General features: G+C 44.2%; 1 protein-coding gene across 2 annotated transcripts in view; it reads right to left on the bottom strand.

The window, feature by feature from the left end:
* Nucleotides 1–27,668, bottom strand: part of LOC126263030 (carbohydrate sulfotransferase 11-like) — a 396,515-nt gene that overhangs the window by 250,152 nt on the left and 118,695 nt on the right. Inside the window, exon 3 of one of the 2 annotated variants that reach the window (XM_049959997.1) lies at nt 940–1,023. The exons of the other annotated variant lie outside the window; for it this stretch is intronic. Coding sequence (XP_049815954.1) covers nt 940–1,023 — 84 coding nt within the window. The remainder of the gene's footprint in view (nt 1–939; nt 1,024–27,668) is intronic. 2 annotated transcript variants of the gene reach the window in all.

Raw genomic sequence — 27,668 nt, 5'->3', positions numbered from 1 at the left:
TTGACTCAGCTCCAGAACACGTAGGCCACCGAGCGAGGTGGCCCAGTGGCTTGCACACTGGACTCGCATTCGGGAGGACGACGGTTCAATCCAGCTTCCAATTCCAGCCATCCTGATGTAGGTTTTCCGTGCTATCCATAAATCCCTCCAGGCAAATGCCGCGATGGTTCTTTTGAAAGGGCACGGCCGACTTCCTTCCCCGTCGTTCCCTAATCTGATGAGACTGTTGACCTCGCTGTCTGGTCTCCTCCCCCACACAACCCACCCCAATACCCAGGCCGTCCGATCATATCTATCTCTCTCTATTAGCCTTCATCCAAAAAAATGTTACTCTTTTCTTTTCTTTGCCACCCACCCCTGTTGCCCACGAGACTGGCATTCGGATGAAGACAAAATGGTTCAAATGGCTCTGAGCACTATGGGACTTAACATCTATGGTCATCAGTCCCCTAGAACTTAGAACTACTTAAACCTAACTAACCTAAGGACAGCACACAACACCCAGTCATCACGAGGCAGAGAAAATCCCTGATCCCGCCGGGAATCGAACCCGGGAACCCGGGTGTGGGATAAAGACAGTTTTCTGGGAGAGTACCAATGTAAACCTTGTCACTGCAACAAATGCAGACCTCTGTTGAGTGTATTTCTGTCTCTCAGCCGCCGCCTGACAACTACGTAATCTGTCCCGGCTTTGCGCGTAATCCACTGGGCTTCCTGTACACACAAAAACGACGACTCACCTTGCGTCTCTGCAGCACATCGCGATATACCGTGATACTGAAACTGCACACAAATACAACGACTCTGTTTTGAAGGCTTCATCATGTGACGATAAGCCATTGAATCCTATGTTCTGCTGTCGTAAGTACAGCGGAAGGAGAGATCAGATTAGCACTCTGGTATTAACACACCATTTCCTAAATTTATTTTATCTCTTACCTCTAACGCATCGTCACTGTGTGCTGACTTTTTAATTCGCGATGTAACAGCTGCGGAATCGCTTGGGCCCGCCAGTACAGACATCTGTAAAAGATATTTTTCTGTAAAACGTGCTCCACTGCTGTAATATATTTGAAGAAATTCATGTTACCATCATAAGCTGGTTTTAGTGAATAATGCCTTATAGACGACTATTGTCAGTAGGAAGTACAATTCTGAAGCCAACGTAAAATACATAATAATAAAAGAGTCTTGGTAGGATAGCTAAACCCGTAAAACGCCATATCCGTTTAAAATCTTTCTTGGACATCAAAATTTACATCAGAACCTTCTTTACTGCTGCCATCATAAAATAGTTTCTCCAAGGTATAGACAAATTTGCACTGGCAGATGAGGTTTTTGTAGATTTACGACTATGTATGTACAACATACTCCTGTGTAAGTGATTTAAGCGTGTTTCATATAACGGTCTCATCAAAAAAATGGAGCTGTATTTTCACACCGAAAACAAGCTGTGTACCAGAACAAGTCTGCATACGCAGATGGAAGCTTTTCTTGTAGAGAGAACGTGACTGTTGTAGATTCAGTGGGTGACTGCACCGAATCACTTGAAGGAAAGACAACTAAAACAAGTGAAAAGGTTACAGTATTCCTTTTGCATTGCGGAGCAAGCGTTATTGGAAGTTATGGCAAGATAAATGTACGAACCGATCTTGAATCATATGAAATGGCCGATTCCCAAGTTGAAGACTCAAAACCCAGAAATCCACTACCATGTAGCTATATGAAAATGGATAAATTTCAACATATATAAACACTGTATGTAATTACTATGATGATTATGAACTTCGTAAAAAGATAAGCAATGATAACAGTTATTTGTACTTTACTTTTATGGTATATGTTTTAAAGATGATTTTGTATGAATGGATCGATATACAATAGTGTTTTATTATTGTTTTTCTAGATGTTGTTGCAGGTAAATTTTTGTTTCACTTCAGTACGAGTTGGGAGGGCGAGTATAGAGTACAAGTTACGTGTGTGTTGTATTAGCATGGCAGTTGATGTGAATTCGTATTGTGAAGCGAAATGAGTAAAAATATATCTATTCAACAACAGAAAATCTACAAGCGTTGATATTATTTAAGAAAATGAAGCCGAGTACCCTCTAGACAAGAATAAAAATTTCATTTCAGGATGGACTATGGCCGGCCGGTGTGGCCGTGCGGTTCTAGGCGCTGCAGTCTGGAACCGCGTGACCGCTACGGTCGCTGGTTCGAATCCTGCCTCGGGCATGGATGTGTGTGATGTCCTTAGGTTAGTTAGGTTTAATTAGTTCTAAGTTCTAGGCGACTGATGACCTCAGAAGTTAAGTCGCATAGTGCTCAGAGCCATTTGAACCATTTTTTGATGGACTATGAGCCTACAACTTTCAAAAATGGTTCAAATGGCTCTGAGCATTATGGGACTCAACATCTTAGGTCATAAGTCCCCTAGAACTTAGAACTACTTAAACCTAACTAACCTAAGGACATCACACACACCCATGCCCGAGGCAGGATTCGAACCTGCGACCGTAGCAGTCCCGCGGTTCCGGACTGCAGCGCCAGAACCGCTAGACCACCGCAGCCGGCGTACAACTTTCAACAACGAAGGCAATAACAGACGAGTACTATAAAAATCGTTTGTTTAAATTCTACCGTTGCTACCTGTCTCTGCAATGTGTCACGATCCCAATGTGGGAAGCGCTGTGAAAACGTGACCAGCAGCCCAAATTTAATTTCACTTCAAAATTAATAAATCTATTTTGGATTATAAGAGCGTGATGACGGTCAGAGAGTCCAAGTCAGAAAATCAGTCCGACATTCAGGAAATAAGCGTAGGATGCAGCTCCGTGAATATTGATGAGAGTGAGACTAACATCGCCTACTCTTCACGAATGACACGCCAGAAGCACAGAAATTAATGTCTCCACCCGACGGTCGGACTCCCACCGATAGTGCCAGTGCCCGCGTGTCTACAATTTAGCCCAGGAAACTGGCGCGAGTTCTGGTGATCAGGAGCTGTTTGCCGGCAACTCTGCTTTCTTTTCTGGTGATGAAAATGTCTGTCTCCACCAGGATTCGAGCCGGCTAGCTCGGAAGAGAGCCACTGCATAGGCGTCTGACAGCGACCTCGGCAACGGAGAGGGTGATGTTGGAAAGTAAAGCGCACAGTGTACCGGAGTAAATGGGATTAACGATGTGAACTTGGGATGAAGTCAATATTTGCTTAGACGAGTACAATGGGACTAAAAGCCACGCCCACTAGATAATAACCACGCCCAGTTTGGGTGTGGCCTTCTGCAGCTGGCGCATCCGGATCACACCAGGCGCGTTCTGTCAACTCTTGTACAGTGGACCATTAGCACACCAGGCTGTCTTGGCGGACAGTACTACACCAAAACGTACTGGAAAACAAATTCGCGATTGCAGAGCCTTCACTGTCCGGGCGCTGTGCAGATCGAAAGCGTCCACAATTTCAGTCTCAGCACAAAACCACTGAAGTTTCTGAAGCGCTACTTGAACTCTGCGCTTGAGATATAGCGCGTTTCTTTTCCTGAACTAAGTTATTAGTTGTTGCTGAGTGGGGGAAATCAGTGTAGGTTTAGGATTTATCTCCGTTGGTAGCACATACATCCATATCACAAGAGTACGAAGATACGCCCATCGATACGTTATCTGTATCTATATCAATACTTCGCAGAGCTCACATTCATTACTTGACGGAGGATACGTGTTGCTAATATTGATGCTCCTCTGTTGTTCCAATAGCTGGGTAAATTAAATGACACTAAAACAGTTGTTGTCAACATTCCACCGAGGCATGATCTTATGAACCAGTCTATTGTGAACCGGGAAGTTCATAAAACAAATGACAGGATTAAAGATCTATGTAGTAAATTTCAGAATGTGTCTCTAGTAGATGTCAGCTATCGAGAAAGGGAGCTGCACACATCTCATGGTCTGCACATGAACAAAAGAGGCAAAAAGATCATTAGTAGCAAAATTATTGAGGAAGTCAGGCGACATTGTTCACAAAGTTATGAAAAGAAGTCCATTGTCATGGGGTGGTACAACCCACCTCAACAAAATCTGCCACAACATCAGCCACCGCTGGCAAACCAGGGAAACTTGTGAAGCCTGCTGGCCTCATTGCTAGTCCAAAATTATCCTCTAAGGTCCAGCAGGTAAAACTCAGCCTTAAAATCATACACCAGAATCTTGGTAGTCTTAGAAATAAGCATAATGATCAAGATGTAATTTCATGGATTGACAAACCCGATATATTAGTTGTAACTGAACATTGGTACAATGAAGCTCTGATTAGCATTAGTCAACCACTCTGTATGAAATTCTGCACAGCCTTCAGTAGAAAAGACAAGACTGGGGGAGGTGTAGCGATTTTCACTGTAAATGAAAGTAATTTTAATGTTATTGATGTGAGTGCCTTCTGCTTGGAAGGAGTCTCAGAATTTGCTGCAATAAACCTGAAATGGGGTAGAGATAACATAACAGTTATCGGTGTTTACAGGCCACCTGCAGCAAATACAGATACCTTTTTTGTAAATCTTTCTGACTTGCTTGTATATATAGACACAACATTTTCTGGGCCAAATGGTCATGTAAATATTATAGTTACGGGGGATATAAATATAGATTTATTAACAAATGATGTCAGCACCAAAAAGTTGCATCGTCTGTGTGATGAATTTAACCTGACCCCACTTATTCGGGAAACCACTAGAGAAATTGGCAATAGTAAAACGTGTCTTGACAACATAATAACAAACATGACCCACCTATCCCACAGTGCATCGGTTTTAAAAATAGCCACCTCAGATCACCATGCAGTACAGCTTAAATTGGAACGCCATGAGGCCCCCACTGTCACCACAAAGCAACAGTTTGTAACTAAAAGAATAATGTATAATGACAACATAAATAGACTAAACTGGGTGCTAGTACAAATAAAATGGTTTGAAAATAATAGCTTTTCATATGATAACTTTGCTGCTGACTTCTATTACTGCTTTGATACCACATGCCCAGTTGTAATCACAAAAATTAAACAAACAAAAAATATAAACAAAAATATTTGGGTAAATAGTAATGTCACTGAAGCGAGGGAAAAATTAAAACTACTCCACAGTGCAATGCTGAATAATAGAGAGATTCCTGAGCTAAAGGAAGCCTTCAAAATATATCAAGCGCACTATAAGGACTTACTTACACAGACCAGGAGCAACTATGTTGCAAATAAGCTTCAAAACTCACACAACGTAAGTACTGGCATCTGGGCAGTCATAAACAGTTTTAGAACCGGAAATGACAAATCCTGTATGGACTTTACTATTAACCACAATGGCATGCTCATAAAAGACCAACTGGATATTGCAAATATTTTTAATGAATATTTTTCTTCCGTAGGGGAAGCCATAAATGACAAACATTAAAACATGCACTACAGTTTTAAAGGTAATACATGTGACACAAACTGTGCAGAAATAATGGGCATCATTAGCTCTCTAAAACCCTCTAATTCAGCTGAGCATGATGGCCTAAATACTAATGTTTTAAAAGCCTGTAGCCAAAATGTCTCTGTACCTCTGTCTGCAGCAGTCAACAATATAATAGAATCAGGCACCTTTCCAGACAGACTAAAAATAGCACAGGTAACATCCATTTTTTTAGAAAGGTGACAACAACAAAATAGAAAACTACAGACCAGTCTCAATCCTTCCTGTCTTTTCCAAAATAGTTGAGAAAGTTATATACAACAGGATTATAAACTTTCTTAACAAACACAACCTGATGTTCGAAAATCAAAATGGATTCGTAAAAGGTAAATCAACTGGCACTGCAGCTGCTCAACTAATTGAAGAGGTGTTAGGGGATATCGAAAGCAAGGAACATGTGGCAGGTGTATACCTAGACCTGGAAAAAGCTTTTGATTGTGTGAACGTTGACATCCTATTAGACAAGATATGGAACATGGGCATTAGAGGCGCTGCTTATGACCTAATAAAGTGTTATGTGAGCAATAGAAAGCAGTTTGTTCTACTTAAAACGGAAAGTGGTGTCTACACATCAGAGATCACTTGCATAAAATATGGGGTGCCCCAGGGCTCGGTCTTGGGCCCCCCTTCTGTTCTTGATCTATGTAAATGATATTAAATACTGTACTATAAATTCCAAAATTGTTCTGTATGCCGATGTCACGTCCATTGTATGTAAAAAGGAATCATGTAATGAACTAGAGGCCGAGTGTAATAATGTGACAAAAGAAATTGTTCAGTTTTTTAATGAAAGCCACTTAAATGTAAGCACCAGTAAAACATGTTTCATGGAGTTTAACAAAAGTAGTTTGAATAATGAAATTAAATTATACATGGTCAAGGAATTGGTAAAGAAAGAGTCTAGTGTAAAATTCCTTGGCGTAACAATCCAAAGCAACCTGAAATGGAACACACATATTGACTCTTTAGCAACTAAGTTGTCAAAAAATATATTTGCAATCAGTACTATTAGCAAGTTCTGTAGAGACACCGTAGTCCTAAAGACTGCATACCATGCTCTTTTCTCCTCTCACTTGAACTACGGTAATGAAATTTGGGGGGCAACAACCAAAGCTAATCTAGATAAGCTACTCATTCTTCAAAAAAGGGGTGTGAGAATAATCTGTGGAGCAAAATATAGGGAATCTTGTCGCAACTTGTTTCCAAAAACAGATGTGTTAACTGTTATAAACACATACATTCTAAAAGCCAGATTGCTTGTGAAAAGACTGCACCCAAACACTTATTCAGATTTCCACCAGTACAATACTAGAAATAAAGAAAGATTTTACATTGGCAGCCACAGAACAGCACTTTACGAAAAGGGGTCTCAGTATGCAGGTATAAAATTAGCTAATGCATTGCCTAGAGCAGTCATGGCTCTTCCTACAGTTAAACTGAAACATCAGCTTAAGAAATTTTTAGTAAAACACCCTTTCTACACATTAGAAGAGTACCATACTTATATGAAGAACAACAAATGCTTTGTGAAATTAAGTGAATAGAAATAAGTAAACACCTTATTGTAATTTTGTTGTAAATTAATGACGTATTCAGAAGAATGTGTCGTGTGTATTGTACAAATAACTCCCTGCCGCCGTTGGATAAGCAGCTGCAGCAGCAAGTCGTATACTCCTAGCTCACTCATTTCTTACATAGTTTAATTCTTAATTTCTTTGCGTGTTTTTGGTACTTGCATTGTTTGATACATAAATTTCGGGCGTATTATAGTATTTGAGAGTTGTAGCATCGCATTTTAATACCTGAATAGTGTAAATTCGCGTAGTCGTTTGTCTTTTGTTTTTGTTCTGAACGGCCAGTGTCGGTTGGTCAGTCAGTGTGCTCCCTGCCGCCGTTGGATAAGCAGCTGCAGCAGCAAGTCGTATACTCCTAGCTCACTCATTTCTTACATAGTTTAATTCTTAATTTCTTTGCGTGTTTTTGGTACTTGCATTGTTTGATACATAAATTTCGGGCGTATTATAGTATTTGAGAGTTGTAGCATCGCGTTTTAGTACCTGAATAGTGTAAAATCGCGTAGTCTCCTTCCGCTGCCGAGCAGTGTGTCAGCAGTGCGCAAGTAGTAGCATTACTGTATTTACTAGGCAATCTTGTATTTTAATAACCGTTTAAATTTTGTCGATTTGTTTGCGTTCTCTGTAGATTAGTTCAGACGTTCTTTGCAAAACAGTTTTTAGCATGGATAGGGACTGCAACTGCTGTGTTCGGATCCAGGCTGAGTTGGCATCCCTTCGCTCCCAGCTTCAGGCAGTGTTGGCTTCGGTCACACAGCTTGAGGCTGTTGCCAATGGGCATCACTGTGGGGGTCCGGATGGGGGTTTGTCGGGGACGGCCAGCTCGTCCCTCGCATCCCCCGATCGGACTAAGACTGTGGTTGCCCGGGATACTGCCCGCATTGAGGCTGATACCTCACCTGTGGTAGAGTGGGAGGTCGTCTCGAGGTGTGGCAGGGGGCGAAAGACATTCCGGAGGGCTGAACGGAAGGCCTCTCCAGTTTGTCTGACGAACCGGTTTCAGGCTCTGTCTCAGGCTGATACTGATCTTCGGCCTGACATGGCTGCTTGTCCTGTTCCAGAGGTTGCCCCTCAGTCTGCAAGATCCGGGCGGTCGCAGAGGGTGGGCTTACTGGTAGTTGGAGGCGCGTAATGGGGCCCCTTAGGGAAATGGCAGCAAGAGAGGGGAAGAAAACCAATGTGCACTCCGTGTGCATACCGGGGGGAGTCATTCCAGATGTGGAAAGGGTCCTTCCGGATGCCATGAAGGGTACAGGGTGCACCCATCTGCAGGTGGTCGCTCATGTCGGCACCAATGATGTGTGTCGCTATGGATCGGAGGAAATCCTCTCTGGCTTCCGGCGGCTATCTGATTTGGTGAAGACTGCCAGTCTCGCTAGCGGGATGAAAGCAGAGCTCACCATCTGCAGCATCGTCGACAGGACTGACTGCGGACCTTTGGTACAGAGCCGATTGGAGGGTCTGAATCAGAGGCTGAGACGGTTCTGCGACCATGTGGGCTGCAGATTCCTCGACTTGCGCCATAGGGTGGTGGGGTTTCGGGTTCCGCTGGATAGGTCAGGAGTCCACTACACGCAGCAAGCGGCTACACGGGTAGCAGGGGTTGTGTGGCGTGGACTGGGCGGTTTTTTAGGTTAGATGGCCTCGGGCAAGTACAGAAAGGGCAACAGCCTCAAAGGGTGCGGAGCAAAGTCAGGACATGCGGGGACCAAGCAGCAATCGGTATTGTAATTGTAAACTGTCGAAGCTGCGTTGGTAAAGTACCGGAACTTCAAGCGCTGATAGAAAGCACCGAAGCTGAAATCGTTATAGGTACAGAGAGCTGGCTTAAGCCAGAGATAAATTCTGCCGAAATTTTTACAAAGGTACAGACGGTGTTTAGGAAGGATAGATTGCATGCAACCGGTGGTGGAGTGTTCGTCGCTGTTAGTAGTAGTTTATCCTGTAGTGAATTATTATGGGTGGAGGTTACACTCAACAACCGAGCTGGGTTAATAATTGGCTCCTTTTACCGACCTCCCGACTCAGCAGCGTTAGTGGCAGAACAACTGAGAGAAAATTTGGAATATATTTCACATAAATAGTCTTAGGTGGAGATTTCAATTTACCAGATATAGACTGGGACACTCAGATGTTTAGGACGGGTGGTAGGGACAGAGCATCGAGTGACATTATACTGAGTGCACTATCCGAAAATTACCTCGAGCAATTAAACAGAGAACCGACTCGTGGAGATAACATCTTGGACCTACTGATAACAAATAGACCCGAACTTTTCGACTCCGTAAGTGCAGAACAGGGAATCAGTGATCATAAGGCCGTTGTAGCATCCCTGAATATGGAAGTTAATAGGAATATAAAAAAAGGGAGGAAGGTTTATCTGTTTAGCAAGAGTAATAGAAGGCAGATTTCAGACTACCTAACAGATCAAAACGAAAATTTCTGTTCCGACACTGACAATGTTGAGTGTTTATGGAAAAAGTTCAAGGCAATCGTAAAATGCGTTTTAGACAGGTACGTGCCGAGTAAAACTGTGAGGGACGGGAAAAACCCACCGTGGTACAACAACAAAGTTAGGAAACTACTGCGAAAGCAAAGAGAGCTTCACTCCAAGTTTAAACGCAGCCAAAACCTCTCAGACAAACAGAAGCTAAGCGATGTCAAAGTTAGCGTAAGGAGGGCTATGCGAGAAGCGTTCAGTGAATTTGAAAGTAAAATTCTATGTACAGACTTGACAGAAAATCCTAGGAAGTTCTGGTCTTACGTTAAATCAGTAAGTGGCTCGAAACAGCATATCCAGACACTCCGGGATGATGATGGCATTGAAACAGAGGACGACACGCGTAAAGCTGAAATACTAAACACCTTTTTCCAAAGCTGTTTCACAGAGGAAGACCGCACTGCAGTTCCTTCTCTAAATCCTCGCACAAACGAAAAAATGGCTGACATCGAAATAAGTGTCCAAGGAATAGAAAAGCAACTGAAATCACTCAACAGAGGAAAGTCCACTGGACCTGACGGGATACCAATTCGATTCTACACAGAGTACGCGAAAGAACTTGCCCCCTTTCTAACAGCCGTGCACCGCAAGTCTCTAGAGGAACGGAGGGTTCCAAATGATTGGAAAAGAGCACAGGTAGTCCCAGTCTTCAAGAAGGGTCGTCGAGCAGATGCGCAAAACTATAGACCTATATCTCTGACGTCGATCTGTTGTAGAATTTTAGAACATGTTTTTTGCTCGAGTATCATGTCGTTTTTGGAAACCCAGAATCTACTATGTAGGAATCAACATGGATTCCGGAAACAGCGATCGTGTGAGACCCAACTCGCGTTATTTGTTCATGAGACCCAGAAAATATTAGATACAGGTTCCCAGGTAGATGCTATTTTTCTTGACTTCCGGAAGGCGTTCGATACAGTTCCGCACTGTCGCCTGATAAACAAAGTAAGAGCCTACGGAATATCAGACCAGCTGTGTGGCTGGATTGAAGAGTTTTTAGCAAACAGAACACAGCATGTTGTTCTCAATGGAGAGACGTCTACAGACGTTAAAGTAACCTCTGGCGTGCCACAGGGGAGTGTTATGGGACCATTGCTTTTCACAATATATATAAATGACCTAGTAGATAGTGTCGGAAGTTCCATGCGGCTTTTCGCGGATGATGCTGTAGTATACAGAGAAGTTGCAGCATTAGAAAATTGTAGCGAAATGCAGGAAGATCTGCAGCGGATAGGCACTTGGTGCAGGGAGTGGCAACTGTCCCTTAACATAGACAAATGTAATGTATTGCGAATACATAGAAAGAAGGATCCTTTATTGTATGATTATATGATAGCGGAACAAACACTGGTAGCAGTTACTTCTGTAAAATATCTGGGAGTATGCGTGCGGAACGATTTGAAGTGGAATGATCATATAAAATTAATTGTTGGCAAGGCAGGTGCCAGGTTAAGATTCATTGGGAGAGTGCTTAGAAAATGTAGTCCATCAACAAAGGAGGCGGCTTACAAAACACTCGTTCGACCTATACTTGAGTATTGCTCATCAGTGTGGGATCCGTACCAGATCGGGTTGACGGAGGAGATAGAGAAGATCCAAAGAAGAGCGGCGCGTTTCGTCACAGGGTTATTTGGTAACCGTGATAGCGTTACGGAGATGTTTAGCAAACTCAAGTGGCAGACTCTGCAAGAGAGGCGCTCTGCATCGCGGTGTAGCTTGCTCGCCAGGTTTCGAGAGGGTGCGTTTCTGGATGAGGTATCGAGTATATTGCTTCCCCCTACTTATACCTCCCGAGGAGATCACGAATGTAAAATTAGAGAGATTAGAGCGCGCACGGAGGCTTTCAGACAGTCGTTCTTCCCGCGAACCATACGCGACTGGAACAGGAAAGGGAGGTAATGACAGTGGCACGTAAAGTGCCCTCCGCCACACACCGTTGGGTGGCTTGCGGAGTATGAATGTAGATGTAGATGTAGATGTAGAATCATTACTGTTGCTTTGTACATGTGCAGTGTACCATTCGATGTTGAATAAAGCTATTATTATTATTATTATTATTATTATTATAGCTTGACGGTTACAGCACCAATTTTTCAATCATGGTTCATAATCCTCCAAAATTCTTTCAGCGTTTTCGGAATGGGAACATATGATACAACAAAAAATCGTTGTGCATTTCTTGGACGCTGTCACGGAATCGTTCGGAAAATGCGTAGGATAATGTCCTCCATTCGGCTTTGGTTTTCAGCCCAAACACCAATAGAACAACTTGTACATGTCACCTCTTTCACACAGAGATTATAACCTATTTGCTTCGAATTTTTCCAACGGAAGTTGTCTTCTATCGGCTACACTGCAAATGGACCTTGCATCATTGACCTATTCAAAGTAATGGCTTGGTTTCGCAGTCATCTGCGCTGAGTTACACAACTATTCACGTAATCAAACAAATACATTTACAAGTGACCGCTGATCCTGTTTCAGCCTGCTCTAATGTCGTCTCTGTGTAAAATCGTCGTGATAGTTGCAGGTTTTCAGAGACACGTTTTCCTTTCCGATCGATGAATAGATATCTACGACACAATTTTGTTTCTTCTTTACCGTACTTCCCCCTGCACAACAAGTTGTTTGTGGTGCACTGGTATACACTGCCCCAAAAAATGCAACACCCTCAAAGACGAGTTCTTTTTTTTACTAACAAGTAATGTGACAGGTGGTTCACCACTGTAGGAGTCCATGACAACAAATTCAGATCAAATGAAACACACACGTCACAGGCAAACGATCATAAAGGTGCCGAATGGCATCCTCAGCTAGATTGGCCCATGTATCATGCATCTTTCTAGCAATTCTGCTGCAGCCCTGGACAACGATTAAATCCCCGCTTTACCACGTCGTATATGTGTTCGATTGGCGAGAGATCTGGTGATCTTGGTGACCAGGGCAGTTGTTGTACAATATGAAGAGTACGCTGCGTGGCAGCAGCTGTATTGTCCTGCTGAAAAAGGACATCGCCTCCTGGCGAAGCAGTGATAATAGCACTGCGATGACAACCTGTGCAATGTAGCGGACACAGGTTAGTTTGCCCTGCAGAAACAACGAAAATGACCGCAAGTTGTAACTGATGGCCCCGCACTCCATGAAGCTCTCCAGTAATCTCTTTGAAGACACCAGAGTAGCCATACTTGGCAGTATAGTGGCGTCAATGGTAGCCTGACCAGAGGCACAAACGATCTTAACCCTGCTGCAAGCAGACGGTTCCCAATGGTCTCTGGTTATACAGCTCGTGCAGCACGTGCCTGGATGATGTTCAGTCGGCCACTGCTGCTCGCACAATGCGTCGATCTTAATGACCATTCGTACTACGCGCGCAACCAGAACCTGCAATACAGGTGTGAGAATGTTCCACAGACCACTGTTAAAAGCATCAACACTCCACCGATACACTGTGCGCAACATGTGCAACAATCCGTCGATACGTCCCTCCAGGTTCTCGCAGGGAGAAAATACGACCCCTTTCGAATGGCTAAAGCTGTTCAATGGGAGTATGTACTTGTCGGTGCGGCACGTTTGTACCCTAGAATGAATGCTGAAAACACTAATTATTGACTGTGGGGTCAAAACAGAAGTGCCCTCTGAGCGCCATCTCATCGCCGATGACCCTGACAAATGTATCACTAACAATACAACACCTAAGTATGTACATATTCTACCCTGCTGCTACTGAACTCTGCCCTTAAAGATGTCGCTTTTATCTGGCAATGTACATCCTTGAGTAATTGAGTTAGAGACACCACCGCAGTTGCGTGTACCTCTTCCTTTCGACCTAATGCGGCGTCACGTCGTGGAATCGACCAGGAGGATTTAAATCACTGGATAGCTCTGAGTTTTGGTCGCTCAACTGACGGCCACAACCACTGGGCAATGGTCAGAGGACTATTTGTCTGTACGGTGTTTCTTAAACCTCTGACTGCATTCGGGAGCGTTGAGATGGTTCTTTATCTTAAAGAAGGTAATGATCGCCCGTCGGATGCTACTGGAAAAGATACAGATCCACGTGACCAGACAGTGGGGACCTGTACCGTGCGCCAGTGATGGACGATGTCAGAAATAGCAGTGCGTAACTTTCGTTTTTTGTAAACAACCGTCAAAATGATGTCATGTTGGTAGGCGGGATTCACCTCCGCGCTTGGATCACGAGGTCCTTGTACCATACCATTTTCATGTGTGAGCCTGTTCCATAATTCATCAGTCAAGGTATCTGTTTCCATGATTCCAGCATCCTGTGGCTATGTTACAGAGCCCATTCTAGTATCTACAGCCTGTGACTTCCGGTTATCAGAGGCCGTGAGGCCATGGCATAGCGAGATGGCTCTAGATGGTATAGCTGGTCGGCGACGAGCTTCTAACTGGCGAGTGACTCACTGTGCTTTGTTCGGTCCATCTGCATGCACTGACTCCTCTCGGCACGATGTTTTCTCTCATGCAGATGGCTCTGGTGTCGACGATTTGTTCGGGATTGAAGTGCTCAGGGTAGACGGTGGCACATGAAAATCTCATTGTCTCCTAGATTTCTTTCGGAAATGCTTTGTCCGAATCTTCGAGCACCCACCATCTGGTCGCGATCAAGTGTACTGATATCAAGCGTCTCATATGTCATGCACTTTGTTGTCGCACCAATGGCCAGTGCCTGATATTTCGACATCCCCGTCACGTGACACAGTGAACGTCCTCCATTACCAATGGCGACAACAGAGCTATCTCTGGAGCACAGTAGCTGTGCCTAATTCAGTTGCTCACGGTCACACTTCTCAGCAGAAATTTCTTATGCAGCAGTCCGTAGTTGTTGTTGTTCGGGTCTCCATTCTGAAGCCTGGTTTAATGGAGATCTGTTATGCAACCTTGTCTCACTCCCTTCTCAACCAACGCCTTTGTTTCATGTACTTCGACTCATATAACTGCAGTTCCTGCACACGAGGTAGATAACTTTTGGCTCTGTATTTTATCGCTGCTGCCTACATTCCAGTGAACGTTGTCAAAAGTTCTCTCTAAATCAATAAAAAGCTATAAACTTAGGTTTGTCTAAGCTCAGTCGTAAGGCCAGTACTGCCTCTCGCATTCCTACGTTTCTCCGCGTTCCAGACTAATCTTCCCCGAGGTCGGATTTTCTCATTGAGTCATCTTCTGTTCTCATTTAGTGTAATCTCTTTTCAGGGAAGTTATGACTTACCTACCAGTTTCCTCTTAAGGCAGAAATGGGAGGCTGGGAGGGAGTAAGTCAACTGTATGACTGTATGGAGGGACTATACAGAAATTTCAATCCGTTGACAGAGTTATCCTACTACTGTAACATGTTGGTTGCAATGAGAAATGACCCTCGTTATTTCTGTGACAACTGAATTTAAACTTTGGAGGAACACGATAAATCGAATTATTAAAGTAAAATAATCCACTGACCAAATTAATGTTTCACATTGTATCTTACGATGCTGATCAACTTTTATCCTTTTTTTTATTTCATAGGCTGTTGTTGGTTGATTCGTGGGAGGGGGCCAAACAGCGAGGTCATCGGTCCCATCGAATTAGGGAAGGATGCAGAAGGAAGTCGGCCTTGCCCTTTCAAAGGAACCATCCCGGCATTTGTCTGAAGCGATTTAGGGAAATCACGGAAAACCTCAATCAGGATGGCCGGACTCGGGTTTGAACCGTCGTCCTCCCGAATGCGACTCCAGTGTGCTAACCACTGCACCGCTTCGCTCGGTCCATTTCATAGGCGTAACTACGGGATGTGTATAATGTAATTTGGAGTTAGAACACTTTACGCCACAGATACAGTTTTATAGTGGAAAGGTGTAGGCCTATTTGTTACTGAAAAACGCACAGCCGACGACGTCGAAACAGCTATCCTAGCCACGCCTCTGGAGATAACATGTGCTAGATAATTTTATAAGACGACAGAACAGTGGCATGAACATCTATGGCTACACCTACATGATTACTCTATAATGCACAATTAATTGCTTGGCACAGGGATCGTCGAACTACGTTTAAGCTATTTCTCTACCGTTCCACTCTTGAACAGGGCACGGAAAAGCCATACACTTACATCTTTCCGTGCGAGCTCTTATTTTATTATGATGGTGATTTCTCTCTATTTAGGTGGGCGCCAACAAAAGATTTTCGCAATCGGAGGAGAAAGTTGGTGATTGGAAATTCAAGAGAAGATCCTGCCGCAACTAAAAATGCTTTCGTTTTAATGATTGACACCCCGATTGACGTACCATGTCCGCGGTGCTCTCTCCCATACTTCGCTGTAACACAAAACGATCTGCCCTTCTATGAATGTTTTCGAAGTCTTCCGACGATTCGATGCGGATCCCACACCGCACAGCAATAATCCAGAAGAGTGCGGACAAGCGTGCTGTAGGCAGTCTCTTTAGTAGACCTACTGCATTTTCTAAGTATTCTGCCAATAAATCCCAGTCTAGTCATTATCTAAGTGGTCGTTTCAATTTAAGTTCAAAAATGGCTCTGAACACTATGGGACTTAACATTTGAGGTCATCAGTCCCCTAGAACTTAGAACTACTTAAACCTAACTAACCTAAGGACATCACACAGATCCATGTCCGAGGCAGGATTCGAACCTGCGATCGTAGCGGTCGCGCGGTTCCAGACTGACGCGCCTAGAACCGCTCTGCCACACTGGCCGGCTCAATTTAAGTCATTTGTAATTCAAAATTGTTAAGGCTTTCGTGGCCACTTGTTGACAAACTGCCTATTGGCTTCTGTCTCGGGTTCTTCGGCCGACGTTCATGTAATGATTTTTCTGACGTTTCGCCAGCCACTCGTGCTGGCGAAACGTCAGAAAAATCGCCAGCCACTCGTGCTGGCGAAACGTCAGAAAAATCATTACATGAACGTCGGCCGAAGAACCCGAGACAGAAGCCAATAGGCAGTTTGTCATTTGTAATTGTAACCCCTAAGTATTTAGTAGAATTTACAGCGTTTAGATTTGTGTGATTTATCATGCAAGCGAAATTTAGCCGATTTCTTTTAGTATTCATGTTGATGACTTCACACTTTTCATTATTTAGAGTCAACTGACACTTTCCGCACCATACAGATACCTTGTCCAAATCATTTTGCAATTAGTTTTGATCATCAGATGACTTTACAAGACGGTAAATGATAGCATCGTCTGTAAACAATCTAATAGAGATGCTCAGATTACCTCCTTCGTCGTTTAAGTGTATAAAATGGTTCAAATGGCTCTGAGCACTGAACCTGCGATCGTAGCGGTCACGCGGTTCCAAACTGAAGCGCCTAGAACCGCACGGCCACGCCGGCCGGCTATGTATATAAGAAACAGCAAAGGGCCTATAACACTTCTTTGGGAAACGACAGATATTATGTCTGTTATACTCGATGACTTTCCATTAATTACTACGAACTGTGACCTTTCTGTCAGGAACTCCCGGATCAAGTCGCACAACTGAGGCGATTCTCCATAGGCATGCAGTATGGTTAGCAGAGTGTTGGCCAGTGTCTAAACAGGGGAACACGCTCTAAATTTCGGTACGACAGTAAGTTCTGCTCTGCACCTGTTTTGAGCTACAGTGCAGCCTTCAGCGGCGGTGTGTTTTTTTCCGCGTTAACTTGCCCCGACAGTCAGTTGGGAAAACCGCGACGTGCTCGTCGTGCCAAGGTTCTCGGCAATAAAAGCAGGACAAAGCTGCTGCGCTCTGCGTCACATGTGATCGTGTGCAACATGTGTGCTTGTTTCCCGTCCTTGTGCTGCCTCTCCGGGACGCCGCGCTCTGCCGACGTTTCGCGGGCGCTCCTCTTCAGTAGACGACCGCGTCTAACAAGTAACCGAGGAATAGCTGTGTGGCTGCTCGGACGGGAGTAGTTATCACGAACGCAGAAAACATCTTGTTCAAGCAAGACTAATTACTTGCCTATGTGCTAACACTCTCTCTCTTTGCGACAGGTCACTTTCCGACGAAGCGTTTTACGCGTTACTGCGCAGAATATTTTAAAATGGTAATTTACATACAGTTTCGAAGAGCCGATTTATATGTAAAATAAAACTCTCTCAGCCTAACACTTTTAGAAGCAATTTTACACAAAAATTTTTACTGAAGTAGTAAACTTCAGACGTCTAGAAAAGAAATGACTGTGTTCGTCTGACGGCTCTAAAATTACATGTACATCTTCAAGACTACTGTGCAACTCACACTTAAGTGCCTGCCAGGAGGTTCACCAAACTACCTTCACACTGTTTCTCCATATTTCTATTTCCGAATAGCGCGAGGGAAAAAACGAACACTAAAGCCGGCCGAAGTTCAAAATGGCTCTGAGCACTATGGGACTCAACTGCTGTGGTTATCAGTCCCCTAGAACTTAGAACTACTTAAACCTAACTAACCTAAGGACATCACACACATCCATGCCCGAGGCAGGATTCGAACCTGCGACCGTAGCAGTCCCACGGTTCCGGACTGCGCGCCTAGAACCGCGAGACCACCGCGGCCGGCCCGGCCGAAGTGGCCGTGCGGTTAAAGGCGCTGCAGTCTGGAACCACAAGACCGCTACGGTCGCAGGTTCGAATCCTGCCTTGGGCATGGATGTTTGTGATGTCCTTAGGTTAGTTAGGTTTAACTAGTTCTAAGTTCTAGGGGACTAATGACCTCAGCAGTTGAGTCCCATAGTGCTCAGAGCCATTTGAACCATTTTTTTTCGAACACTAAAACTTCCCGTGTGAGCTGTGATTTCTCTTATTTTATTACAATGATCATTTTTCCCCATGCAGTTGAGCGTCAACAAAATATTTTCGCATTGGGAGGAGGAAGTTAGTTTGAAATTTCGTGAAAAGATGTCGCCGCAACGAAAAACGCCATCGTTTTAACGATTGCCAACCCAATTCACGATCATGGTCATGATATTCTCTCCCCTGTTTTGCGATAATAAAAAACGAGCTGCCGTCTTTGGACTTTATCGATGTCCTCCGTCAACCCTATCTGCTGAGGATCCCATACCGCGCACCATAACTCCAGTAGAGGTTCCTCAAGCGTAGATAGGCGGTCTCTTTAGTAGATTTGTTGCACCTGCTAAACACTCTGTGGGAAAATTTTAAATTTATGTAATTTACTGTGTAGCTGAAATTTAATGCATCTTATTAACTCACATGCAGAACCTTACACTTTTTATTATTTGGGGCAACTACCACTTCTTGCACCATAGAGATACCTAAATAATTCTGCAATTCGCTTTGATCTTCTCATGATTTTATGACGGTAAACGACAGCATCATCTGCAAACAATCTAAGAGAGCTGATCAGATGTCTCCTAAATCGTTTATATTGATTAAGAGAGCAGAGATCCTGTCGCTCTTCGTTGGGTACCATAGATATCAATTATGCTTCATTAGATAAGTTCTCGTCAATTAGTACGAATTGTGACCTTTCTGATAAATTATTAATCTAGTCACAAAACTGAGACGATGCACCACAGAAATATTTTTCGAGTCCGTGCTGGTTAGATCATTTTCTTCGAGGTAATTCAAGATGCTAGAACACTCGATATGTTCGAATCTCCTACTTGTCGCTGAAGGAAAGCAACTATTATGATGAAAACTAACTTGAAAAGAGCTAGGAAGATTTTAGAATATTTTCCTGCGACTTTTTGTGACGAGTCTTTATACTGCTAGTAGCGAGCATTGACTTACGTAAACCCTGAACGCTTAAATGAAGGTCGTCACAAAAAAAGGTTCTACAGTTACAATTGGTTTCGACCTCATTAGTATCGTGAACTTCAACGCTGTTCTGTAAGTAAATCAACTAGCTGATTATCTGGCTCCCCCTACTACATTTTCTTTTGACTCATCGGTCTTTTGACTGGTTTGATGCGGCTCGCCACGAAACCCTCTCCTGTGCCAACCTTTTCATCTCAGGGTAGCACCTGCAGTCTACATACTCTTTATTTTTTTTATGTTATCTGAGCAATAGTGTTAAGTTTAAGTGCAGTAAATGCTATGGTAATTGGTACAGAGGAATGCAGTTGTCTGAAGCTTTCATCATGCCTCATGAAAACGGGGTTATGGATATCCTAAGGACCTGGTGTAGATTAAAGAAACAAAGGTTGAGTACTTCTACACTTCAGTGCTGATGCACCTTAATTTATTATTTCTTTCTTTCTATTTCGTTTCTACTCCATTTCAGAATTTTTTTGACATTTGATAAGGAGATAGACTGTTAATACCTCAAAATATTCTGTCTCTAAAGACAATATACGCAAAACTGTGTGTACTATAGCATGCACGTTTAGGAAACGTGTGGGGACCCACATCAAAAACATCGACTCTCCATTTTTTTCAGTCGCTACCAACTGCCCCTCGACATTGATCGTCAACCTTACTTCTCATTATTAGCACCTTTATTATACTGGGTGTCCCAAAAAACACTGGCACACTTAAGGGACAGATTTATTACACAAAAACAAGAAAAATCTGCAGTAAACAAGGGCTCTGAAGCGCACATCTTGGGGGATATGAGCACTTGTTCATCTTCGATACTATGAAACACATCCATTCTGCTGCAAACTCTTTATTTTTCGTGTTTTGGGAGGAGGTAGTATGGGCCGAAACAAGAGAAAAAGGTCTAGGAAACATGGGCTCCAAGTGCATACCTTAAGAACTATGAGCACTTGTGCAGTAAAATGGTTCAAATGGCCCTAAGCACTATGGGACTTAACTTCTGAGGTCATCAGTCCCCTAGAACTTAGAACTACTTAAACCTAACTGACCTAAGGACATCACACACATCCATGCCCGAGGCAGGATTCGAACCTGCGACCGTAGCGGTCACGCGGTTCCAGACTGTAGCGCCTAGAACCGCTCGGCCATCCCGGCCGGCCACTTGTGCAGTAGACGGGATGTGTTTCGCAGTAGCATAGACGACAGAAAGCACATAGCTTTTAAAGTAAGCATTTTAGACCCAGTGGTTACTAGACATTTTTTACTTATTTCTGTGTAAGGAACCTGCCCCTAAAGTTTGTCGGTGTTTCTTTTTTTCTTTTGATACCCTGTATATACAAGACGAACGTTAATAAAACAAACAGCAGGGACGAATTCTTGACTGTAAATGGAGTGGAAAAGGTATTATGAACATAGTGTGAAAATGGACGATGTGCGTGCGACGACTACAAATCGCACCGGAACACAGTACAGAGCTGCATCGCCTCCACGTCACATCGTAATTCGTAGTGATCTCATGGGATGTAGGTGATAGGGATAGTAGCTGTTGTCATGCAGGATACACATAATCGCACTTTGGCTTACACCATGTTGACGGGTCACTTGCTTGGAGCCAGTTCAAATGGTTCAAAAGGCTCTGAGCACTATGGGACGTAACATCTATGGTCATCAGTCCCCTAGAACTTAGAACTACTTAAACCTAACTAACCTAAGGATATCACACATATCCATGCCCGAGGCAGGATTCGAACCTGCGACCGTAGCGGTCACGCGGTTCCAGACTGAAGCGCCTAGAACCGCACGGCCACATCGGCCGGCTTGGAGCCTGTACTAGGGTCCGTCTCATTATCATACAGAACCCGCTCCTTCAAATCTGGTGTACGCACAGTCCGCCGCCTCCCTGCACGTTCGCTTGTCTGAAGGACCCACGATCACACACACGCCCAAAAACGGCTTGAAATGTGTGATGTGGTTGGTGTCTGTGAGGGTACTTGTTTTGGTATAGCCATGCTGCCTCTCGACCGTTTCCATTTGGATGGCCATCCGCAAACACCATATCGGCTTGTTCCCGACATGAATACCGGATCAAAAAAATGGTTCAAATGACTCTGAGCACTATGGGACTTAACGTCTGTGGTCATCAGTCCCCTAGAACTTAGAACTACTTAAACCTAACTAACGTAAGGACATCACACACATCCATGCCCGAGGCAGGATTCGAAACTGCGACCGTAGCGGTCACGCGGTTCCAGACTGTAGCGCCTAGAACTGCACGGCCACACCGGCCGGCTAATACCGGATCATTCTGTCGCTTACAGAACCTGCGACAATCACACGGCCTGCAACACACAAGGAACGCGCAGCACATGGTTAGAAAAACTGCCATTCGTCAGCGCCATTTACCGTGGCAACGATAGCTTTCAGACACAAGTTCACAGAACATTTTTCCTTCTGTTTCCTGTACGGAATCTGTCCCTGCATTTTGCCGGTTTTATTAATGTTCACAATCTACACTGTATACGATACATGCATCTAAATATTCAGACGTTGCAAAAAAATCTTTCATTTTTTGTACGGGAACGTATAAAACTAATTTGAATTATCAGCCCGCTTGGTTTCATTATTCCAGTCTGCCAGATACACATAAATGCTATTCCACGGAATAACTCTTAATACACTATTGGCCATTAAAATTGCTACACCACGAATATGACGTGCTACAGACGCGAAATTTAACCGACAGGAAGACGCTGCTGTTATATACAAATTATTAGCTTTTCAGAGCATTCACACAAGGTTGGCGCGGGAGGCGACACCTACAACTTGCTGACATGAGAAAAGTTTCCAACCGATTTCTCATACACGTTGCCTGGTGAAAAGTTGTTGTGATGCCTCGTGTAAGGAGGAGAAATGCGTACCATCACGTTTCCGACGTTGATAAAGGTCGGATTGTAGTCTATCACGATTGCGGTTTATCGTATCGTGACATTGCTGCTGGCGTTGGTCAAGATCCAGTGACTGTTAGCAGAATATGGAATCGGTGGGTTCATGAGGGTAATACGGAACGCCTTGCTGGATCCCAACGGCTTCGTTATCACTAGCAGTTGAGATGACAGAGATTTTATCCGCATGGCTGTAACGGATCGTGCAGCCACGTCTCGATCCCTGAGTCAACAGATGGGGACGTCTGCAAGACAACAACCATCTGCACGAACAGTTCGACGACGTTTGCAGCAGCGTGGACTATCAGCTCGGAGACCATGGCTGCGGTTACCCTTGACGCTGCATCACAGACAGGAGAGCCTGCGATGGTGTACTCAACGACGAACCTGGGTGCACGAATGGCAAAACGTCATTTTTTTCGGATGAATTCAAGTTTTGTTTACAGCATCATGATGGTCGCATCCGTGTTTGGCGACATCGCTGTGAACGCACATTGGAAGCGTGTATTCGTCATCGCCATACTGGCGTATCACCCGGCGTGATGGTATGGGGTGCCATTGGTTACACGTCTCTGTCACCTCTTTTTCGCACTGACGGAACTTTGAATAGTGGACGTTACATTTCAGATGTGTTACGACCCGTGGCTCTACCCTTCATTCGATCCCTGTGAAACCCTACATTTCAGCAGGATAATGTACGACCGCATGTTGCAGGTCCTGTACGGGCCTTTCTGGATACAGAAAATGTTCGACTGCTGCCCTGGCTAGCACATTCTCCAGAACTCTCACCAATTGAGACCGTCTGGTCAATGGTGGCCGAGCAACTGGCTCGTCACAATACGCCGGTCACTAGTCTTGATGAACTGTGGTATCGTGTTGAAGCTGTATGAGCAGCTGTACCTGTACACGCCATCCAACCTCTGTTTGACTCAATACCCAGGCGTGCCAAGGCCGTTATTAAGGCCAGAGGTGGTTGATCTGGGTACTGATTTCTCAGGATCTATGCACCCAAATTGCGTGAAAATGTAATCACATGTAAGTTCTAGTATAATATATTTGTCCAATGACAACCCGGTTATCATCTGCATTTCTTCTTGGTGTAGCAATTTTAATGGTCAGTAGTGTATGTAAATATAAGCATCGGAGTTTTACCTGGGTTAGCAGTTGAGTGTCGGAGGCTAGCCAATGAGGCACTTATGCTTCGCGGAGGGCTACTGTGTGTTGACACACAGAACTATACTATTCTGGTTTCAGAGTCTCACAGACTGTTCACTCCGGCAACTACGTCGAAAAGCCCACCAATACTGACAAAAGTAGTTGATGCAGGCGTTGAGAATTTCCAGCCCTTCACGATTATCGCTTTCGTGCACTTTTTATACGAAAATATTAGCTACGTTTAAAAACTGGGACTCCAGACTATCGATAAGTGAACATCTCTTTGAGCAGAATGGAAGTAAGCTTCTCCAGCGGGCATTTTTACGGAAGGTCTTCGTCTTTTCCCAGATTTATCCTTACTTGGCGTCTGCGTAGAGCCGTAGCGAGTCTTTTAATTACGACCGACTGCTGTGACGTGAAGCGGGCGTGAGTGGGCGGGTCGCCGGACGCTGTAATTGTGCTGGCCCAGTGACAAGAGCAGGGAAAAAAGGAGAGGAAGCGGGTAATGGCCTAACAGAATTGGTCGTAGCAGGATACGTCTTTGGTGCGCTGTTAATCCGGCAGTTGGTTGACGGCTTTTTTACTTTGCTGCGCCACAGCTTAATGTTTGGGCGCGTTTCGAAAATCCCAATTTGACGAAACCTTAAATTCCTCAGGTTTACCTTCCATTAGGAACGCGGGTGAACTGAGCGGCTGTGATCTGATTTATAAATTATAGAGCGCAGCAATCAGTAGTCGTATTTTGCAGGTTTTATTTGCCAAATCCAGATTTCCGCTAGTGCCTGGCCATTATCAAAGCACTATTTTCTAGTCTCAATGCATGTCAGTTTCCTGTTATTCGGAAGGCAGTCACAGTTGTTTGAATACTACTGTGTAATGAAGTTAGGTCTACTTTCATTGTACAGTAGTATTCAAAGAACTGTCACTGACGCCCGAACAACAGGGAACTGACACGCTTGGAGACTAGAAAATAGTGCATTGATAATGGCCAGGCACTAGCTGATACCTGGATTTGCCAAATAAAATCTGCAGGAAACGACGACTGATTGCTACGCTCTATAATTTATAAACATTAAATTTCCATTTAAAATTACTGCCGAAACTTTCATCGATCGAACTAGAGGAATCGTTATTCACTTTGAACATACCATGGCGGGAATTGGAAGTGTTACGGAATAGAGCGCCAGTCCGACATTTATCTAACTTCGTCGAGGTGTTCATTACTTGACGGGAACTAAATGATTAAACTTTAATCCTACTGGGAATATATTGTCATTTTCAGCATCAGTACGAGATGTGTCCCTGACAGGCACGAACACACTGTTGTATTCGTTGTGGTATAGACCAAATAATCTCCGGATGTCATCTTTAGGTATTTTTTGCCACGCCTACAATACATTTATCAGTTCATGTACAATGATGACGGAGGCTGGTATGAAAATATGTCTCTTCCCATAGCATCGCAGCCGTGATCTATGGGCGACAAATCAGGGAAGCAGGCAGGCCATTCATGGATCCGTACATATACCAGATCGTTTACGGTGTGAACTACAGTGGTATCTCTTGCATTATCCTCCTGGAATTTGCCATCCGGTATCGCGATGATGAGGAGAACGACGACAGGCTATACCGGTCTTGTCACGTACTGGCGAGCATTCAGAGTCAATCGGCAATTAGCACACAAGTCCTTGTGTCAAACCCAATGGTATTCGCATCATGATTTATGAATATGGGTCTCAAGAATCGCTGCTTCCCGCATCCTTTCGCCGTGCCGTCGATGGACTCGTTGGCGACCATCTGACAACCACAGACAGAAGCGAAACTCATCGCTGAGCAGAAAGCCTCCCCAAGTCCCATTTGTCTCTGGCTCTTTACCATGCAAGTCTGTGCTGCGTGTGATGTAATATTATTGGTAGCCGACGCATGGAAACTCGAGATATAAATCTAGCTTCCTGTAATCTGTTCCTGACGGTTCGTGGTGAGACACTGCCTGATTTCAGCTGTTGTCGCCCACTTGTCCGTCACGATCTTAAGGGGGTGCAGTCTTTGTGGAAGGCATCGTGCCAGCTCTTCTAGCCACGGTGTTGTGCTGCGTCCATTTCGCCGCCACTCGTTCCGCTGTCATTGCGCTGTCGGGGCAATCTGTCAGTATGACGGCCCAGGTTCCTCATGCCAATGATTCGACCTTTCTCAGAATCCTAGAGACGGCGGCAAGCCTGCTGGGCTGCGATCTCCACCTGAAGAGTTCCAATAGCTGAAGACACAACCAATGGCAGTCATGTACTCACACTATTCTTCATCTGTAGGAACGGTTTTTTCATTTCTGAAAAAGCTCGAACAAGGAAGAAATTTTAGTCAACGTATTTCACAGCCACAGAAATAATGAATTATCAGCGTGGCACCGTCTGGCCAGCTTGTTCACAATGTTACACTGTCCATTCCGGTCAGTATGTTAAATAAATATTGTGTCTTCGGGATTAAAAGCGGTTTCTGTCTTAGAAATTGGTATTCATTCGATAGCGGGATGAAGATCATCTAACGCAATGGATAAAGAGAGCCCATATTTTGTCAGAATCGTTTCATCAGAATATTCAGTAGGTCATTTCCAGTTCGTAGTTCGTCAGTATTTTGCCACTGTTTTCCTGTGCATATTTATACATTTATGCGACGAATCTCAAGTGGACAATGACGAAAAAGGGAAAAAAGAACAATCGCCGGAAGGGGGCTTTAGAGCCGTAGAGTGCAATTTTAAGCTACAGTAAGCTTTAAGAAGCTGTTATTAATGTGTAATTTCTGCTACGTTATAACGAAGTGGTCGAAATAGTCCAATTCCAACAAGCTTTAAAACGTGCCCGTGGTGGGTTTCATCTATGAGATAGCACATTGAATACAAGACTCTTTTCACAGATACAGTCGCCCATCGATGTGAGACAGGTCTCTAAAGCCCATTTTACTCACAAGGGAACCTCCCCATCGCACCCCCCTCAGATTTAGCTATAAGTTGGAACAGTGGATAGGCCTTGAAAAACTAAACACAGATCAATCGAGAAAACAGGAAGAAGTTGTGTGGAACTATGAAAAAAATTAGCAAAACATACGAACTGAGAAGTCCACGTGCAACATAGGCAACTTCAAGGGTAATGTGCAGTCAGGAACGCCGTGGACCTGTGGTTAGCATGAGCAGCTGTGGAATGAGAGGTCCATGGTTCAAGTCCTCCCCCGAGTGAAAAATTTACTTTCTTTATTTTCGCAAACTTATGATCTGTCCGTTCGTTCATTGACGTCTCTGTTCACTGTAATAAGTTTAGTGCCTGTGTTTTGCGATCGCACCGCAAAAACCGTGCGATTAGTAGACGAAAGGACGTGCCTCTCCAATGGGAACTGAAAACATTTGATCGCAAGGTCATAGGTCAACCGATTCCTCCACAGGAAAACACGTCTGATATATTCTATACGATACTGTTGACGGCATGTGCGTCACATGACAGTAATATGTTGTCGACCCACCTAACTTGTACACTTGGCGAATGGGTAAAAAGATTCTTCTGCCTTGCCCGATTTAGGTTTTCTTGTGCATGTGATAATCACTCCCAAAAAAGTGATCGCATCGAACGAACAGACGGACAGATAATAATTGCCTGAAAACAAAAAAATTAAAATTTTCAGAGGACCTCTCACTCCACAGCTGCTCACGCTAACCACAAGACCACGGCACTCCTGACTTCAAGTTACCCTTGAAGTTGCATATGTTGCACGTGGACTACTCAGTTCGTATATTTTGCTAATTTTTTTCATAGTTCCACACAACTTCTTCCTGTTTTCTCGATTGATCTGTGTTCAGTTTTTCAAGGCCTATCCACTCTGCCAACTTATAACTAAATCTGAGGGGGGTGCGATGGGGAGGTTCCCTTGTCAGAAATGGCGCGGCGTGGCGTGGCTCGGACGCCTGGCGGCCGTGAGCCAGGGACTTGGCGCGGACTGGACGTGACAGATTCACGCGGAAGTGGCGCGGGACGGTCGTACTACGAATGGAGCAGAATACGTCTCGAAAATGTTGAGCGGCGAAGAAGATATTGGGCGCATCCGTTATGGTTGAAAAACAGGAAAGACATATGGCACATACGAGGTAATGATAGAAGTGAACATCTGTCCCGAACGTTTCCATCTGTTTTGCAGAATGTCTCGAAGTGTTTCTACATTGCGTTAGACAAAGTGAAGGACAGCTTTAAGAGAAAAACAACGAC

The sequence above is a fragment of the Schistocerca nitens genome, chromosome 6 (assembly GCF_023898315.1).
Source record: "Schistocerca nitens isolate TAMUIC-IGC-003100 chromosome 6, iqSchNite1.1, whole genome shotgun sequence".
Taxonomy (NCBI): domain Eukaryota; kingdom Metazoa; phylum Arthropoda; class Insecta; order Orthoptera; family Acrididae; genus Schistocerca; species Schistocerca nitens.
This window is presented reverse-complemented; position numbering and strand designations above follow the sequence as displayed.